General features: G+C 51.6%; 6 protein-coding genes across 6 annotated transcripts; 5 read left to right on the top strand and 1 right to left on the bottom strand.

Annotated features, from left to right (window-relative positions):
* Nucleotides 1-861: 861 nt before the first annotated feature.
* On the top strand, nucleotides 862-1,131 carry SMAC4_13583 (uncharacterized protein; the record flags this gene model as incomplete). The annotated part of the gene is made up of 1 exon (XM_066091483.1): nucleotides 862-1,131. One exon carries the CDS (start codon nucleotides 862-864, stop codon nucleotides 1,129-1,131), a length of 270 nt encoding a protein of 89 aa, XP_065946685.1.
* A 278-nt stretch (nucleotides 1,132-1,409) lies between these two features.
* Nucleotides 1,410-1,832, top strand: SMAC4_13582 (uncharacterized protein; the record flags this gene model as incomplete). Its single annotated transcript, XM_066091482.1, has 1 exon — nucleotides 1,410-1,832. One exon carries the CDS (start codon nucleotides 1,410-1,412, stop codon nucleotides 1,830-1,832), a length of 423 nt encoding a protein of 140 aa, XP_065946684.1.
* Nucleotides 1,833-9,874: 8,042 nt separating this feature from the next.
* SMAC4_13581 (uncharacterized protein) lies at nucleotides 9,875-10,090 on the top strand (the record flags this gene model as incomplete). The annotated part of the gene is made up of 1 exon (XM_066091481.1): nucleotides 9,875-10,090. The coding sequence occupies one exon, from the start codon at nucleotides 9,875-9,877 to the stop codon at nucleotides 10,088-10,090; it is 216 nt and encodes a 71-aa protein (XP_065946683.1).
* Nucleotides 10,091-11,077: 987 nt separating this feature from the next.
* SMAC4_13580 (uncharacterized protein) lies at nucleotides 11,078-12,139 on the bottom strand (the record flags this gene model as incomplete). The annotated part of the gene is made up of 2 exons (XM_003343977.2): nucleotides 11,078-11,457; nucleotides 11,548-12,139. 2 exons carry the CDS (start codon nucleotides 12,137-12,139, stop codon nucleotides 11,078-11,080), a joined length of 972 nt encoding a protein of 323 aa, XP_003344025.2.
* A 2,519-nt stretch (nucleotides 12,140-14,658) lies between these two features.
* On the top strand, nucleotides 14,659-15,765 carry SMAC4_13579 (uncharacterized protein; the record flags this gene model as incomplete). Its single annotated transcript, XM_066091480.1, has 2 exons — nucleotides 14,659-15,234; nucleotides 15,322-15,765. Exons 1-2 carry the CDS (start codon nucleotides 15,073-15,075, stop codon nucleotides 15,763-15,765), a joined length of 606 nt encoding a protein of 201 aa, XP_065946682.1. The 5' UTR covers nucleotides 14,659-15,072.
* Nucleotides 15,766-17,401: 1,636 nt separating this feature from the next.
* SMAC4_13578 (uncharacterized protein) lies at nucleotides 17,402-17,965 on the top strand (the record flags this gene model as incomplete). Its single annotated transcript, XM_066091479.1, has 1 exon — nucleotides 17,402-17,965. The coding sequence occupies one exon, from the start codon at nucleotides 17,402-17,404 to the stop codon at nucleotides 17,963-17,965; it is 564 nt and encodes a 187-aa protein (XP_065946681.1).
* Nucleotides 17,966-18,126: the final 161 nt, after the last annotated feature.

Here is an 18,126-nt window from a genome sequence, read left to right as displayed (position 1 = left end):
TCACAGGTACCTACCGAGTCCTTCCTTCACCCGGCATCTGCAGCGGCCGTGGAAATACCTACTTAAGGCCTCCAACAGCTCATGATAATCACATACGACCATACCCACTGAAAAACTCGGGATCCCGTCCGCTCTCCCATAGATAAGCCAATGAGGGCCAGACTAGTAGTTGGGTCGGTGACGACCAGCGAATCCCTGGTGTTGTATGTTTTTTTTCCTTCTTTTTTTCCTAATCTCTTTCATAAAACACACTTGTTGGTTTCTTTTCTTTTGAGTCCGCATTATATTTTCCTAATACCCAGCACAAATATTTGCGCTTTTATTTTAACCTTTGCCGCCCAGGCAAAAGGTGCTGCAGATGCTGTGCTGAGATCATGCGACCTTGGCGCCTGCTGTGGAGAACTTTGGACCTCTCGCAGTACTCCCCTTCCTCCTTCAATTCACTTTCCTTCCTAAAACCACCTGCTTTGGAATTTCCATTTCTCCCTTCTTCTGCGTCCGGTTGTATTGGGGTGTTCCTTTTTTGATTCGTCTTCGCTGCCAGAATTCGAAGTAGAAGTGCTGGAAGTCCGTGCCCTGGCCTTGCCCACTCACCGGCACCCCTTCCCGGTATTTAGGAGTCTGCCCTTATTTCCGTTTTTCGTCTTCCATTTTCTTCCTTAACCAACCCTTCCTCCGTTTGTCGCCTTTCCCTATCTCAGCAGGAAGTAAAAGGGGAGGATTTCGGCCTGCGTCAACCGCCAAGCTGCGTTGCAACATCACCTCCAGCTGAGCTACTCCACGGCATCATCACGACCGGCGCCCCCAACCCTCGACCCATGGTTACTGGGCCCAAACGACCGGTAGACCATGCCACCCAAAATGGCTTCCAACTCCGAGCTCTCGGAAATGAAGCTACTTCTTCAATCCCTTGCCCCAGGACTCAAAGCCGCCAAGTCCGATGTAGCAGAGCTCAAGAAGAGCCAATCGCAAAGCCAACAGAGCAACTCAACCTGCGCCAATGCGCAAACGCCGGCCCTGTATTATCTACCGTTGAGAAGGCGCTCAGCGACACCGAGACTAAGCTGCTGGCCAGGATACGCGATACCGAGACTGCGGTCCTGCAGCTTGTTGAGGAGGAGAAGGTCTTGATCCATGCTGAGGTTGTGCAGCTCAGTCGCACAGTGAAGTCTGCGCTGGAGGATGCAAAGGGAAAGATGATGGAGAAGGTTGCTGAGGTGGTGGATGCAAATGACCCTAAGCGCAGCAGGTCCACGGCTGATCTCGACGGGGATGACGACGAGGATGTCCCGAGGAAGCGGGTTAAGCAAGAGGAGGAGAGTGATAAAGATTCCGATAATGACCATTCTGACAACGACGACAGGTGGGAAAAGCAAAGACGGAACTGCACCGCTCTTGACCGGGCTGTGATGGACATTTCGAATACAGCATATGAGTCCATCGACTGCGAGGAAGTTCTGCCGGAGTGGATTCTTCCGGCACTGATCAAATTCTACTCAAGTGCAACCGACGAGAGGATCGAACGCTGGGTCCTCTTTCAAAAGGAGGGAGAAGTTGGCTTCAATTTCTGCTTGTACGGCATCTTCTACCATGGGCATAAGCATGCAGAAGTTGCAAGAGGAGGGTGCTTCTGTAGGACCCACGTCCCGCCTGGCTTGAGGCAGAGAGCTACCAAGTGTATCCGGGTTCAGCGAAGCGTTGAAGGTTCTGAGAAGGTGCTGTTTTCTTGGGGACAAGATATTGGATCTGCTCCTGTTCTTGGTCGCTTTGAGTGGGGTAGTGTGATGAACCGTTACAAGCACAGGAGTATTATCGCTAGGATAGAACAATAGAGTAACGGAGTAGTAGCCAAAAGGTACTGGTAGATTGTGATAGCTATTGCTTGCTGAAGAGCCTTATAAACGAAGGCCTGGAGGCTTTCTTTTATACTGCTCTTCCCTGGACCTGGTGTACTGGACTCGAGGACCCGGGGTCCCGAAGCCTTCGGGCCTTCGGATCCAACCTGATTGGTCTATTTATCTAGCTAGTTTACATCACTTTGGTTGGATCGTAATAATAGTCCCTGTCGACACTACCACTGCCATCAAGGACGAGGTCTTCGTCCAAACCGGCCAAGAGCCTGTCACCCTCCGTCCCTCCCAGTACTACCATCCTGGCGAGGCGTACGTGTGATGGGAGCCTTGCAGTTGTGCCTCTCGACTGCCATCGCAACTATATAAGACCACTTGAGCGACCGAATTGCCAGCTTCGGTTACTTGTATCCTTTTGGAACATAGCCTAGTGATGTAGTGGTCCGCCAGCGCCGTGACAGTACGCAACCTGGCTTATCTCCTTTGAAAGGCCTGTCTCTCCTTTCCGTCTTTTGACGTCAGCAACATTCGTCGCCAAGTCCAGAAACGCCGCCCACTAGACCAATGTACAAAATGCTTTGAGTGGCATGGCCGTAGAGGGTGCGCTCGCGCTGCTAAATGACCGGTGGCATTGTTTTGGATGCCCCAAGGGGCGCAAGCGTAGACATTTTGTAGTTATGGTTGTTGGGATATCGACCGCGAAAACGGCGATTTAGATGGTGTTAAGGGGTTTGCGGGCAACCAGCTGTTAATACTAACACTTGGCGCTAAGTCTTTTTGTTGTAGGAGGAAGATGGATTGGACATCGTACCGTTGATAAAGTCCAAGATGCGTTCTTAGACGAGAAAGGAGTGAGCAGAATGTGCCTGCCAACGTATATTAGCCATCAAAACCAGGCCCCGCGACTTACCATCGTGAAGTGCCCTGTTGGAGGTAACGGAATGATACACCACAAGTGGCATTGAGTGTGGGAGTCAATTTCGTGTATTAATTAGGTTAAAAGAGAGAGAGAGAGAACAGAACAAGGAGGACGGAGTCCGACGTGGTTTATATACAGGGTAGCTATGTGTGGATCGTATCCACTTAGACAGAAATGCCAAAGAATGTGATGGCTTCAACACTCCCCCTCGATCCAAGCATAGGTTACAAGTGGTTATTTACAGTGATTCTCTCTCTCACACACGTTGGTCAGGATCAGTAAAAACCCAGTGGGAAAAGGATTGCTGCCGTGTGTGGATCGTAAAGTGAAAGTAAGTTGAAAAACAGATTTGTGATCCCGGGACCAAGCCCGGGAGTGGAATTTGGATTGAAGCATGGAAATAGGTGTGTCGGCGGGTCAGCCGCCTGAAGAGTTGTATGAGCGTTGTGGGTGTAGTACAGAGGTGCCAGTGATTATAGTGTTGAAAGGACACTAATTAGACCTTTCTGGGGCTTCCAAGAGTCCAAGGGCTTGTCGGTGGCGTTGGAAGGCGTCGCGGGGTAGTGGCTTCGTGAAGACGTCTGCCACTTGTTCGTTTGTGGGAATGTACTGGAAATTGACGTCTCCAGCTGCTTGGCGTTCTCTGCACCAGAGTTCTTGTACGTGAATGTGTTTAGTGCGGGAATGGTGTTGCGGGTTCCTCGCAAGGGCCAGTGCATCTTGGTTGTCCCCGTAGACCCTTGTGGCCCCTCGGGTTTGCTTGATGTGCAAGTCCGAGAGCAGTCGGCGGAGCCAGATAGCTTCCTTGGTGGCCTGGGTCTGTGCCATAAGTTCAGCTTCGCAGGATGACAAGGACACAGTGGGCTGGCGTTTTGATTGCCAACTGATAGCTGCGCTACCGATGTGGAACACATAGCCTCCGGTGGAGCGTCTTGTTGAGGTGTCACCCGCCCAGTCGGCGTCTGAAAAACCAGTGAGGTCCTTGAGCTCACCGGTATAAGTGAGTTCGAGGTTGATGGTTCCCTTGAGGTATCTGAAGATGCGTTTCACGGCTGTAACGTGGGCGAGCGTTGGGTTGGCGAGATACCGGCTGCAGAAGGATACGGCAAAGGCTGTATCTGGACGAGTGCCGAGCATAGCGTACATAAGGGAACCGATGGCGCTGGCGTACCAGTGCCGGAGGTAGTTGGAGGCGATGTGGTCGCTGGTCGGTTCTGGGATCTTGCTGGTGTCCATTGGGGTAGATACTGGCTTGCAATCGAGCATCCCAAACTCCTTAAGTATCTTTTCGATGTAGGCTCTTTGGTTGAGTCGGATGATGTGCCGTGATCTATCGCGGGTAACAGCCATGCCCAAGTAATAAGAACAAGGGCCAAGGTCTGTCATTTTGAAACGCTGACTGAGTGCGTGCTTTAGTGCTTGAACGTCGGGTTTGTTGGGGCCGGCAATTAGTAGATCATCAACGTAGATGGCGATATAGGTGTTTCCTTTGCTGAAGATGGCAGCGTCGGATGGTAGTGGTGAGAAGCCCAGGCCATTCAATAAGGTAGCTAGGGTTTTGTACCACACTCGTGGACTCTGTTTGAGGCCATAGAGGGCTCGGTTGAGGCGGCAGACGAGGTTGGGGTTGCTGTTAGGGATACCAGGTGGTTGCTCGACGTAGATTGGAGTTGGATGGAGGATGAATGGGCGGAAGTGAAGCAGCGGCAATTTGGACAGAGGCCAGTGGAGCGGGTATGGGAGTAGTAGAGATGGATGTGGAGGACAAGGATAAGTGTGTAGCTGGTGATGCGGTTGTGTGGTTTGGAGGGCTGACGGTAGTGAGAGCCAGCGATGGTAAGTCCAGTGTTGTGGCGCCTATAGATTCCATTGTTGTTGCAGAAGGAACCTGTAGGCCGGCCCTTTCCTAGTGAGTACGGGACCTTTTATTGGGGCGCTGATCCTCTATTTTGGAGTCAGTGTCGCTGTCTTCAAGACCTGCGGCGAGAAATGCTGCCGCCGAGGCGGCATTGGCTCTGGTGTCAGAGGCACTGTCCTTGCTGTGGTATTTGTCGGGGTGTTGCTTCCAGCAACGAGAGTCACTGTGGTTTGGTGTGTGGCACACCGAGCAGGGAAGCCAAGTCGGAGACTTGCTGTTATCGCGGGGGCGTTTGTTGTTGGTGTTAGTTCCTTTGAAGGTGCGAGGTTTGGCGATGAGAGCCTTGAGAGCCAAAATCTCGTCGGAGCGTTTGCCATGTCTCTTGAGGTGCTGTTCTTCGGTCTCTGCCTCGGCTTGAACTTCATCTAGGGTAATGGCCCTCCGAGTTACTCTCCCGTTCACATCTCTTTCCGGGACAAGGAGGTGGCTCTGGTTAAAGCTGGTCCAAATTTGGGAATAGTCGGGTCCAAGGCCTTGGAGGAACTTCAATACGAGGTAGGGTTCCCTCATCTTGCACGACTTTTCCATCTCGTAAAGTTCATCATGGATGGTGCGGAGCTGGGTGGCGAAGTTGTTAACGTCCTTACATTTGGCGAGTGTAAGGTTGTCCCATCTCTTCATGAGGTCTTGGAAGCCGGAGGATCCTTTGGGGCGATAGTGGATGAAGAGAAATTCGAGGGCGGCTTTGACGGTGTTATGCCCTTCAGAGACGAGCTTAGCCCGAGGTCCAGGGGATAGGCGAGTGCGGAGGACAGCCATCAGGTTTCGCTGTTCCGTAGACCATTCTCGGGTGCGTTTGGCGTGGTCGCGGTCTTCCTCACCGTCATATTTCTCAGGTGGTTCATTCGTGCTGAGAGGATCAAAAGAGCTACGGGCATCAATGTAGTCTCGGATGCGGTTAAACCAGGTGGTCCAGTTGCTGGGCCCAGTGAGGATTGGGATGACAACTTGAGCTTCGAGGTCTTTGTTGACCATGGTGTCGTGCTGGAGGCAGCCTGGCGAGGTGTGGAAGTTTCTAGAGGCTGCGAGTTGGCTGTCCGAGGAGTTTGGACGCTGATGTGTAGTGGTAGGGACTTTGGTGAGAAGGAGTAAGATTGGAGGGTGTAGCGATAATGAGGAAATCCCAGATGCGGTGGAACTTGGTGGTAACAGAGGTCTCGGACTTCTGAGTTTGGCCTAAGAAGGAAGTGGAAAAGGGTTGAGAGGAGTTTGTAGGCGGTAGATCGGTGGAGCGGTGTATCTTGGAAGTACTCCCAAAGATACGGGTGGATATGGCTGATGATTAAACTACAGCCGACCGAGCGGTCAACGGGCGGAGCGTGCATCAAGCAAGACAGCTGAGGAAGGCTGAATGCTGATGGGAGGAGCGTGCATCGAGCTAGACAGCTTAGGAAGGCTGAATGCTGATGGGAGGAGCGTGCATCGAGCTAGACAGCTGAGGAGGGCTGAATGCTGATGGGAGGAGCGTGCATCGAGCTAGACAGCTTAGCAGAGCTGAATGCTGATGGGAGGAGCGTGCATCAAGCTAGACAGCTGAGGAGGGCTGAATGCTGATGGGAGGAGCGTGCATCAAGCTAGACAGCTTAGGAAGGCTGAATGCTGATGGGAGGAGCGTGCGTCGAGCTAGACAGCTCAGCAGAGCTGAATGCTGATGGGAGGAGCGTGCGTCGAGCTAGACAGCTCAGCAGAGCTGAATGCTGATGGGAGGAGCGTGCGTCGAGCTAGACAGCTCAGCAGAGCTGAATGCTGATGGGAGGAGCGTGCATCAAGCTAGACAGCTTAGCAGAGCTGAATGTTGATGGGAGGAGCGTGCATCGAGTTTCTTTGGGTACAAGAGGCCTTGGCTGAGCGCTGATGAAGGGATCGTGAACCTAGCTAGGGCGGCTTGGCAAGGCAGATGGGCAGTAGTGGTGTTTGCTGCAGGCAGCGGCTCTTGTCGCTTTGTGAAAAGCGCAAGTCTTTTATATCTAACAACATTTTGAAGTCTTGGTAGAAGTGTTGATACAGGAGAGGTGAGGGACTTAGCTTTGTTGTATATATGCGATATCCGGGCTCATAACCTGTTGGAGGTAACGGAATGATACACCACAAGTGGCATTGAGTGTGGGAGTGAATTTCGTGTATTGATTTTGGTTAAAAGAAAGAGAGAGAACAGAACAGGGAGGACGGAGTCCGACGTGGTTTATATACAGGGTAGCTATGTGTGGATCGTATCCACTTAGTCAGAAACGCCAAAGAATGTGATGGCTTCAACACCTCCCAGGTTCCACGCTCTTCTTCAACGTCCGTCTCTGCGTTATTGTCGTCATCTCCGTCGGGAGTCATGGCCTCTTGGACGTCATTTTGTCCCAGTGGTGGCGCCTCTAGCTCGTCGTCGCTCTCTTGGGATGGCACTGGTGAACCGTAACCGTCCTCCTCCTCCTCCGTTTCCACCTGGACGTCCGGCGCCTCTTCCTCATGCTCCTCAAGATCTTCTTCGTCGTATACGTTCAGCTCAAGATCCGTACCAGCAACATCGACGCACAAGTACCGAGCAACCGTCCCCGAAATCCACCGCAATTTCCTTTCTCCCCTAGGAACAACTTGGTCGTCGAATCTGAATAAAGTTCCTGGTCGGTGGTGGAATCAAACCCCTTATACGCCGCCTCGTACCGTCTCAGCGCTTGCTCGCGCGATTCCCGACAGACGTGGGCCAAGACCGGCGGCTGGCAGCTGAAGACCTGGGGAGCATACACAAGCCCCGGAAACGTCTGTCCAATCGCTATCGGCATGGCATTCCTGTTGCGAATGTGCGTCTCGAGGTCTTCGAATGGGCAGGTGCAGGATATGTTGGCTGGGAAGATCTCGTCCGCTGGGGGGAGAGCTTCGTTCCATATCATGTCGTGGAGTTTCGCGGGGGAGGGACCAGAAGGTTACTTTCTTCGTTGTCGTTGTTGTTATGGTATATGATGGTCGCTGATGTGACATGGAGGGAGTGCTTCCAGCTGGCCCGTCAATTGATAGCTTTTGCAGGTCGCTTGAGGTTGTCGACGTGAGCTGATCGTTGCCGTCCTTTGTGTTGGCCGTTCCGGGTGGTTGATTGACATCCTCCTCGGTCATCTTCATGTTATCGGGCTGGTCCTTTGAGCCTCTGTTCTCTGGGCAGGAGATTATGGTGTTCATGGGAGACACTGCGGATTTGATTGGCGAGATCGAGGCGGAAGAACTCCGGAATTGGAGGAGAGAGAAAATGGGATGAACGCTTTCGAAAGGAGGATTACCGAGATTTGACAGTGAGATGTTGCCGCCAGTAAGTGTCGGTCACAGCAATGGTCCTTGGCTCAAAAAAGAAGAAGGAGATGGGGAACTGAAGAAGAAGAAGAACTGGTTGTCGGTTCCCATTACCTCCGTCTGTTCAGGTTTTATCACTTTCATGATCCCACTGGCCGAGAGCACCTTCCCGAGATCCAAGAGGGAGGTGTGGGTTACATGCGCCAGCCTCCCGTCCATTTGCCCATCAACGGAAAGGAAGTAAACGCGATGCATGCAGGTATCCAAATCAGGTAGGAAAGGGCGGTGGAAGGACGGGATTGGTGTTTCCAACAGTATATTATGGGGCGGCAATTCAAGAATAGAAGATGCTCGATACAGGTCGCAGAAAGATGGATAGACGTACAAAGGGAGAAAAATAAAAGAAAAGGAGAAAAAAGAACGAAAAGGAAAAAGAAAAGTAGCAAAAAACATACAACACCAGGGATTCGCTGGTCGTCACCGACCCAACTACTAGTCTGGCCCTCACTGACTTATCTATGGGAGAGCGGACGGGATCCCGAGCTTTCCAGTGGGTATGGTCGTATGTGCTCATTCGAGTTCAATCGACCACTTATAGGCTTGCTCTCCGCACCTAGGAACACGGGAGCAAAATGTTCGTGCGCATAGTCCGGTGGGCTCGACATGACTCGCGAGCCACCACCACTGTGACAAGGGCAGAGTATGGGCTTGGAACAGTGGTTCAATTCAGCTGATAATTAACTTTGGTCTCGAAGGCCTTGTTGATCCTTTCAACCCTCAAGACGAGGGCTGAGTTCCCAGGCCTAGTGATGGCAGCCTTGCAGTTGTGCCTCTCGACTGCTATCACAACTATATAAGACCACTTGAGCGACCAAATTGCCAGCTTCGGAAATACAATGCGGACTCAAAAGAAAAGAAACCAACAAGAGTGTTTTATGAAAGAGATCGGGAAAAAAAGAAGGAAAAAAGACATACAACACCAGGGATTCGCTGGTCGTCACCGACCCAACTACTAGTCTGGCCCTCATTGGCTTATCTATGGGAGAGCGGACGGGATCCCGAGTTTTCCAGTGGGTATGGTCGTATGTGATTATCATGAGCTGTTGGAAGCTTTAAGTAGGTATTTCCGGGGCCGCTGCTGTGACAAGGGCAGTATTCTGGGCTTGGAACAGTAGTTTAATTCAGCTGATAAACTACTTTGGTCTCGAAGGCCTTGTTGGTCCTTTCAACCTCTAGAGGAAGGTTGGGCTTCAAGGCCTTCTTATGCCAAAGGGAAACGGTACCTATCTAGTATGTACGGGTCCTTGTCACCTAAGGCTCCAAGGCATCTAGCAATCTGCATGCATGTAGGTCTTTCTCGTATGACACTAGGAGTGTGGTTGTTGTTGTTGTTGTTGTTGTTGTTATTTTTAACGTCTACTTCCGCCTCCCGTAGGGCATGAGACGTGCCGCACCGGTGAGTCTAGCATACAAGATTAAGAGCAATGCCCTAACTGTCCACCAAAACCATTAATCCGAGGGCAAACCGAGGCCTATTGCCAGTATATATCATGTGTTGCCCATAGCGTAAACGCGGCCCAACACTTAAAATCGAATCGCCCAGTGGGCGAGCCACCAGTATATGACGGAAAAACTAGGAGTGTGGTGTATGCCCGTTTAACAGTGTGGCATATGCTCGTTTGACAGTGTGGCATATGTCCGTGTGACACCTCCTCACAAAAATGCTTCTTGTCTCGGCACTGGGCGTCAATGTTGCAATGCACTAACTTGGAGATGCGGCGACTCTGCGTAAGTCCTTGTCAATCATAAACACTACCTTTACTTACCTCCATCTGATAAAGTATAATCTAACGCTATCTCCTAACAATAGAGAAGACTGTGCAGAGGGAACATGCTACGAAGGTGCATGTGTAGGCGATGCTGTCTATAGCACAGACGGTACATGTGGCCGAGACCACGGCTTTAGGTCCTGTACGGGTATATGGGGAGATTGTTGCAATGCAGCTGGGAGATGCGGAACTGGCCCTGACTTTTGCGCATACGGCAAATGCCAGTTGGGGAGCTGTGACCGCCAACCAACCTCTTCCACAACCTCATCATCCACAGCCACCGTTAAGACGAGCAATCCCGTAACCGCCTCAACCTCAAAAGCTTCAACATCAACCGCCACAACTAGTACTACGACCAAGTCATTATCCACAAGCAGCTTGAAGACCACAACCTCTAGTTCCGCTACCAAAACAGGAAGCTCAACCACACCATCCAAATCAAGCACTGCGGCAACTACAACTACCACAAAACCTCCCAGCACTACAATCCCCGGTCTGACCGCTTTGCCTTCGTGTGGCCAACCGTGCTTCAAGAACATGCTTGCCCAATATTCCGCGCTGGGATGTGCCGCTCTAGACAGCTACTGTCTCTGCAACAACGTCAACTTCCAGAACGGCATTCGCGATTGCTCAAACGGAGCCTGTGGAACTGCTGTTGGCAGCACAGTAATCTCTTTCGGAAGCGCATATTATTCTACAGCTTTTGCTACCCACACTGCCACTACCACCGGCTTGGCTGCTCTGCCCTCTTGCGGTCAGATATGCTTCAACAACATAGTGGCTCAGTATTCTGCTCTTGGTTGCGTTAGTCCCGCGCCGTCTTGTTTGTGCAAGAATGCCAACTTTGGATACGGCCTGAGAGATTGTTCAAATGGCGCATGTGGGACGGCAGTTGCTTCGCGTGTAATTGCGTACGGAAGTTCATATTGTGCGTCTGCAACCGCTATTTAAAGGAAGAGAAGTCACCGTGGTAGTTGGGTAGCGGAAAGGTAGTGGTGTGATGTGGAGGATCAGGAACATTGTGTGATATCCCATTTCTGGACATTGTGAATGCAAAGGATCTCATGTACTTCTACTCCAATCTGCGAACTACCTTCCTGTGTAAGACAAGATTTGAAATTCTGCTATATGGGTTTTACCACCTTCTCCTGCCACTAGCTGCATCGATATCACACACCTCCTAGTGCCCCCTACTCATTTCTTATTGCCCTTGAAATTCAGGTTCCTCCTCGGTCAATACCATTTTCCTTTGTCCTTTTTCCGTGTCCTTTTCCTCGTCTTCCACTTCCACTTATCCTTCGATTTTCTTCCCCTTTCCCTCTAACTCAGTTTCCCGTTCCTCTTGTCCTTCGGTTGTCTCCTCCTGTCCCTCGCCTCCAGGGTTAATACGAATACCCATCCCTCCAACGGGCACGTTCACCACATTCACCACATCACCACTACTTCCCAATGAACGCAGCATCGCGTTAGCGGCATCAATGCTACCTTGACTGAGCGGGCAATGGTTGCGGACCCATTCCGTCTTCTCTACCAACCAATGTGCTGGCTCATCGTCGTAAAAAGTTACGATCCACTCGAATTCCGGATGCGATGCGTCGCATTGATCGTACTGTCTGACGCCCCTGGCTTTCAAAACGTCGTCGCGCATACTCATAAGCCAAGTATGGACAGCTGAGGTGACGGATCGTTAGCAAAGATCCAGGACATGACAGGGAGGTGATTGAACGGCCAAGAAGCAAAAGGCAAACACAAAAAACTCACCACAAACATAATCCCCAATTGTGACAAATCCCCCTGCACCTCTTGGCGTAACCTTCAACCTCCTTCCCCACGTGCGCACCGGGCGATCCTCTCCGCAGCACTTGATCAGAAACTCCGTGTCAGAATCTGCTTCCCAGTTATAAGGATCCTCCTCCTTTGGGTCATCTAGCCACGGCCGGATGTCGTCGTCGAGATCGCCGTAGGTCACAAATTCGCCGTGTACTTCGCTGTGCCATTCGTGCGACTCCACCCAGTCCCGTTCCCAGTTGTCGAGGTCTACGGAGGCTACGGTCATCAAGGACGCGGGTGGGTGGGTCATGGGGAGGAGGGCAATGGGGTGGTAGGTGCCGGTGCTGGTGTTTTCGGGGTTTTGGTCGTCGGTTGCATCTGCCGGTTTGAAGAATGGTTCCAGGTGTCCTTCGGCACTGCTGTCGTTGGAAATGACGGAAATTGCCGAGGGAAACGTGCCTTTGAACTCCCAAACCAGTCGATCAACTTCTGGAGAGAGGCTAACATGGGGCGGCAAGTACGGGCTTTCAAGCTCTTTGTACGACTCGCTTGGTTGGGGAGTTGCCTCTGTGGAAGTTTCCATTGGAACCCGAGGGACAGGAAGTTGGTAGCTGGCGCGGAAAGAGATTGCAAATGGAAAAGCACAAGGAGGGAAAGGGAGCAGGTGCATGGGATATAAGTAGGTACCTAACAATAAGCTCATGAGGGGTGGCTCAAGTAGGCAGGAGCTCAAGGTACCCCTGTCACATTTCCCACTAAGCTTTCGCTACTGCACAATACCCGCCTACACATGCATCGTTCCTGGTCCTAGTCTCTGTGCCGGGTTGCCAGAGATTATGCCACCCGATTCTAACAACTTCCCCCAGATCTCTTTCATTCCTGTTCAATTGCACCTTCAACATCTACGAACACAACGTACTACGCCACCTCTCATTCTCATTTCCACTTCCCATCACCACCTTCGCCTTGCTACCTCTACGATGATGGAGGCCACACCATCACACCAGTCGGATGAACCTCCATATCCCTCATTCGAAGAACTTCAACGAAAAGGACAACGCGTTATGTAAAACTGGTTGTGATGAGACTGTTGGCATACTTGATCGTTCGTTGGATAAAGACAAGGAGGTTTGCGCCACCATGCCCGCCCGGCTCGCCGGCCCCAGCCTTTTCTAATATATCACTTCCCTCTATAATTTCCCTTTGTCACACGGACATTCGACCTCGACCCTAACCCAGCAGCACGAGGCTCGCAGAGCCGCACGGCTGAGCCTCTCGAACCCTTCAAAATGCTTCAGGCAACCAGGCCAACTCGGTCGGAGAGTCTATTCGACCGATAGCACAACCTACCCGAATCCCCTCAATAATCCCTGGCGTATTCCAGCCAACAATACGTACGCCGGCTGCACTGCCTCTCATATCGGGCTGTGCTAGCCAGGCCAGAAGGGAAACCCTGCTGTCACAAGAACGATCCCTAACCAACCAAGGCACTCCGGCGGCGATAGGGCGGTACCCGTGACGACGCCGGCGTCATAGGAAGGAAGGATATTGGAGGAAGATACTCGGGAAGGATCATATGTAAGCACAGCGGTGCACACCGCTAGATAGATGCCATATGGCCTCATGACCCAGATCAGGCCAGCAGAAGGAAGGAAGGCTTTGGCATAAGAAGGTCGGGAACCCCAGCCTGGATGGAAAGGCTTGAAAGGATTCAACAAGGCCTTCGAGACCAAAGTAGTTTATCAGCTGAATTGAACTACTGTTCCAAGCCCAGAATACTGCCCTTGTCACACCAGCAACGATGCCTTCGCTATTTGTAATGGCAGCCTTGCAGTTGTGCCTCTCGACTGCCATCACAACTATATAAGACCACTTGAGCGGCCGAATTGCCAGCTTCGGTTACTTGTATCCTTTTGGAACATAGCCTAGTGATGTAGTGGTCCGCCAGCGCCGTGACACTATTCGCAAAGAGGTTCAGTCTCTTCTCCGTCTTGCGCCCACTGATATCCCAGGGTCGTGTTATAACCAGGTCGCCGGGGCCAGCGCGAATGATATCGAATATGATTTCTTCTTCGAGTAGCCACCTCGGACTTACCATAATATTCCGATGCCGTGCAGACTGGTCGCATTTGTGGAGTGCCTATTAGGTCGCAAGCATCCTTTCAAATTTGGTAGTATCGTCCGGGTCGATCATTCTCCACTGTCCTTACTTCACCCGGCATCTTGTTACGAACTCAAGCGAGTTACACGGGTCAACCAAGCTACCAGCATACGACAGTCACGCAGAGGCGGGACAGTGTGATTAGAGGAGCCAGTAGGGCGAAGAACCAGGAGGGCTCACGGACTATGAGGGCTCACAAGGTGAGCCAGGACCTTCAAGTAAGCCAACAGTATGAGTGAGCAGACACTCAGAAATACGGGAGAACTCAGATTGTCAGATAGTTCGACAGTAGTCAATTGATCATTATCACCGAGACCGGTATAATACTACCATATTTGTTATGAACATTTTGGCTTCACCAATGTCTACTAATAGTTATCTACCTTCAGTTATCCCACTTAGGCAGATCAGACTGCCGTTCGTCACACATCTGCAGCGGCTGAGGAAATACCTACTTAAGGCCTCCAACAGCACGTGATAGCCACATACGACCATACCCACTGGAAAACTCGGGATCCCGTCCGCTCTCCCATAGATAAGCCAGTGAGGGCCAGACTAGTAGTTGGGTCGGTGACGACCAGCGAATCCCTGGTGTTGTATGTCTTTTTTTCTTCTTTTTTTCCCGATCTCTTTATAAAACACACTTGTTGGTTTCTTTTCTTATGAGTCCGGATTGTATTTTCCTAACACCCAGCACAAATATTTGCGCCTTTACTTTTGTTGGAGGTAACGGAATGATACACCACAAGTGGCATTGAGTGTGGGAGTGAATTTCGTGTATTAATTAGGTTAAAAGAGGGAGAGAGAACAGAACAGGGAGGACGGAGTCCGACGTGGTTTATATACAGGGTAGCTATGTGTGGATCGTATCCACTTAGACAGAAACGCCACAGAATGTGATGGCTTCAACACATATGTCCTTCGGGCGATCTTTGGATACGGGGTATGCTTCGGTCCTCGACGGCCGACAGCAGCCACCATCCCGAAGCAGGTTGAGCCGCCGTTTGGTCGTCTTCCTGCTCGATTACCTGCATGCCCATCAACCCGCCTACAAAGACCGCCTTGTTAGGTACATGATTTTCCAAAGTGACCGGGACCCTAACTACGCCCGGCGGCACCTTCTTCCGGTCAATAACGGGAAACTCGACACCGTCTAGCGTCAAGCGAACATGTCCGTGTGGCAAGATTCTCGAGTGGGAACTGGATGGGATGAGGATGGTTAGGGGCTTCGGGTAGGTGCACAGTTGTTCATCGGTATAGCTCTGGACTCTCTCGCCATTAGACCCCCACCAACAAAACGCAGTCAGCCACCCCGACAGGCTGATTATACCGCCAGATCTACTTTCTGGTGACTCATGAACTGTGCGTGCCCAAAAGTCTTTGACATCGGCCCCGTCTGGAGAGTCAAAGCTGGCTACCATGTAGGTAAGGACTTTGGACAGCCGGAGAATCCACGCGTCCAGCTCCTCGTGGCCAAGGGTCTCGAACCAGGCCAGACGCCTGAGAATGTCGGCCCAGTCGCTTTTTTCTCCGAGCAAAGTGACTGACGGGAAGCCACAGCCGTACCGTCTTGTATAGTTGAAATACTCCTGGGTAAAACCCAGGAACACTATAGCGGCTACGTCTCGGTCGTGGGGCGTCGTGGTGGTGAAATTCGGCAAAAGGGTGTCGGCGATGTTGGGGTCCACGAGGCGCTCCTTCACCATGGCCGCCAGCTCTCGGGCAAAATCACTACCGTTTATAGCCCTTCTGCGCGTGCGATTACCTCTAAGATCGACCGGGTGAATGTAAATAGGATCGGCCATGGCAATGAGGTCCTCTTGACCTTTATGGGAAACCAAGAGATGACGGAGCGCCTCGGCGTTCTTGTTGACGAAGAAACTAAACTGGGTGAGAATAGCGAGCCACACATCGTCGGGGCGGATCCTCAGGTGCAGGTCTTGCTGCCAGGCGCGAATGATGGTATGTACGAAGCCATTCTTGTTGCCCACAATGGAGAACTGGGGGTTCGTAGAAGCTTCAGGATTGCGCTGAGAGCTGAACGATGAGTGTAGAATGGGACAGCGGTGATGGGGAGCCGAGCTGTGTAAGAGAAGATTTCGGGGCGACGACGTAGCAAAGTCGTGGTTCTTGCCACTCTTGGGGGAGTCAGGGTCCGGCTTGATGACGACGGGCATGGTGGTATCTCGTACTTGCTAGGCTTTGGAGAGATTGGTTGTTTTTGGACCTTTTTAAGAGTGAAGGATGAATGGATCTGTCGCCGCAACCTTTTTTATAATGATTTTCTTGGAGTGTTGAGTGGGATAAGGTTGGGAGACACGGAGCAAATGCTTGATCAGGAAGGTTACCTCTGCGGTTATGTGCACTGTGCTGGGCGCCAACCGAGTGAAGACACGCAGGGATATAAGCTCCACTTTAGCAGCGAAATTGTGCGACGCACAAGGCAACGAAAATGAAGCAGTTGATGGTTGTATTGAGTTGCTAGAAGGAGAAAGAATCTGTGGAGAGGTCTGGAGGGCTAAAATGCCAGGAAGAGAGGCCGTGCGTGGCGTGGTGTGCGTGAATGGCACCTGTGGACGTGCCTCCAACACACCCCCCATAGACCGAAAGACCCTAATGGCCGTGATGTCTAAGATACATTGTTTACTATATGATACATGATGTGGTGTTGTAAGCTTTCAAGCCCAAGGGACCAGCTTCTGATGAAGACCAATTAATTTGACAAACTTTGCATGCTTGTCTGCCTTAAGAGGCTTGGTTAGACCGTCTGCAGGCATCTCTTCGCCGGAGATATGGATAACCTCAATAGTCTTGCGTTCCACTTGCTCAATGAGCCATTTATACCGAATGTCGATATAGCGGTTACGAGCGGGGATGTTCTTGTTCAGGGCTCTGTCCCTGGCATTCGAGCTGTCGGTGTACAGGATCCTTCTGGTGTTGTTTGTGATATCAATAACGCCCAGATCATTGAGCATACTGCCAGTCCATTCCAGGGATTTTGCAGTTGGCACGAGGTTGACGAACTCGGCCTCTGTAGTGCTGGTGGTGACAAGATCCTGCTTCTTTGACTTCCACAGGATGGGTCCCGATGTCACACGGACATTGCCCACAGTCCAAGGGTTAGGGTTGCAAGGCAGAGCCTCAACACCTGAAATGAGCCTCGAGATGCCCGGTGACCCCAGGGCTACGACACTCACCTCGGCCGGACTCTCGGTCACGGGCACTACTGACTCGAGCCCCTTCCGACACTACCAGGCTAGCGAGTCAACTAGGGAAGTGCTGAAACACTGTTGAAACATCATGAGACAATCCCCAGACGTAACACAGCCAAACCAAGCAAGAAGCACGGCGCTCAGACGAATGACAGCGCCAGAAGGAAGATGGAGAATGGATGAAGGCATTCAGATCAACATGTATGCAGACTGCTAGATAGAGGCCTTGAAGCCCCAGGCAACAAGGCTTGATACGTACCTCAAGTACGTACCGATTCCCTTTGGCATAAGAAGGCCTGGAAGCCCAACCTTCTCCTGGAGGTTGGGAAGATCAACAAGGCCTTCGAGACCAAAGTAGTTTATCAGCTGAATTGAACTACTGTTCCAAGCCCAGAATACTGCCCTTGTCACAGATAAACTACTTCCCTCTCGAACCATCCTTACCCAACTCTTCAACGCGGCGGTCGACACGATGGGAGGACGATACTATACCGAGGCAGTCGTATTACGGCACCAAGAAGATCACTACACCCGCCTCAACTTCGAGCTCTCAACAATGGATGACGAGTGCGACATTATTCTTCCCCACTGGTGGCTGCAGCAACACGAGCCCGCTTGTTTCTTTGACAAAACACAAGAAATCAAGTTCTCATCAGAATATTGTCAGCGGAATTGCACCAGCTCGATCGTCCTTGGGCTTCCCCACACTATCGCCATTGCCAGCATCCAAACCAAGATCGACGCCGCCATTGCAGCAGTCCCCAAAGAATTTCGAGCCTTCCTCCCCATCATGAGCGAGGAAGCCGCCATGCGAATGCCAGACCATCAGTCCTGGGATCACAAGATCGATATCATCGACGACCAAACGCCGCCCTGGGGCCCTGTCTTCGCTATGAGCGGGCGAGAGCTCGACGCCCTCAAACCCTGGCTGGACAAAATGCTGAAATCAGGAAGAATCAGAAAGTCCACCGCCTCATGTGGCGCCCCCCTCATGTTCGTCGATAAAAAGGATCCCGACGATCCTCTCAGACCGTAGGGTTAGGGTTAGGGTTAGGGTTAGGGTTAGGGTTAGGGTTAGGGTTAGGGTTAGGGTTAGGGTTAGGGTTAGGGTTAGGGTTAGGGTTAGGGTTAGGGTTAGGGTTAGGGTTAGGGTTAGGGTTAGGGTTAGGGTTAGGGTTAGGGTTAGGGTTAGGGTTA

This window comes from Sordaria macrospora, chromosome 4 (assembly GCF_033870435.1).
Source record: "Sordaria macrospora chromosome 4, complete sequence".
Classification (NCBI taxonomy): domain Eukaryota; kingdom Fungi; phylum Ascomycota; class Sordariomycetes; order Sordariales; family Sordariaceae; genus Sordaria; species Sordaria macrospora.
This window is presented reverse-complemented; position numbering and strand designations above follow the sequence as displayed.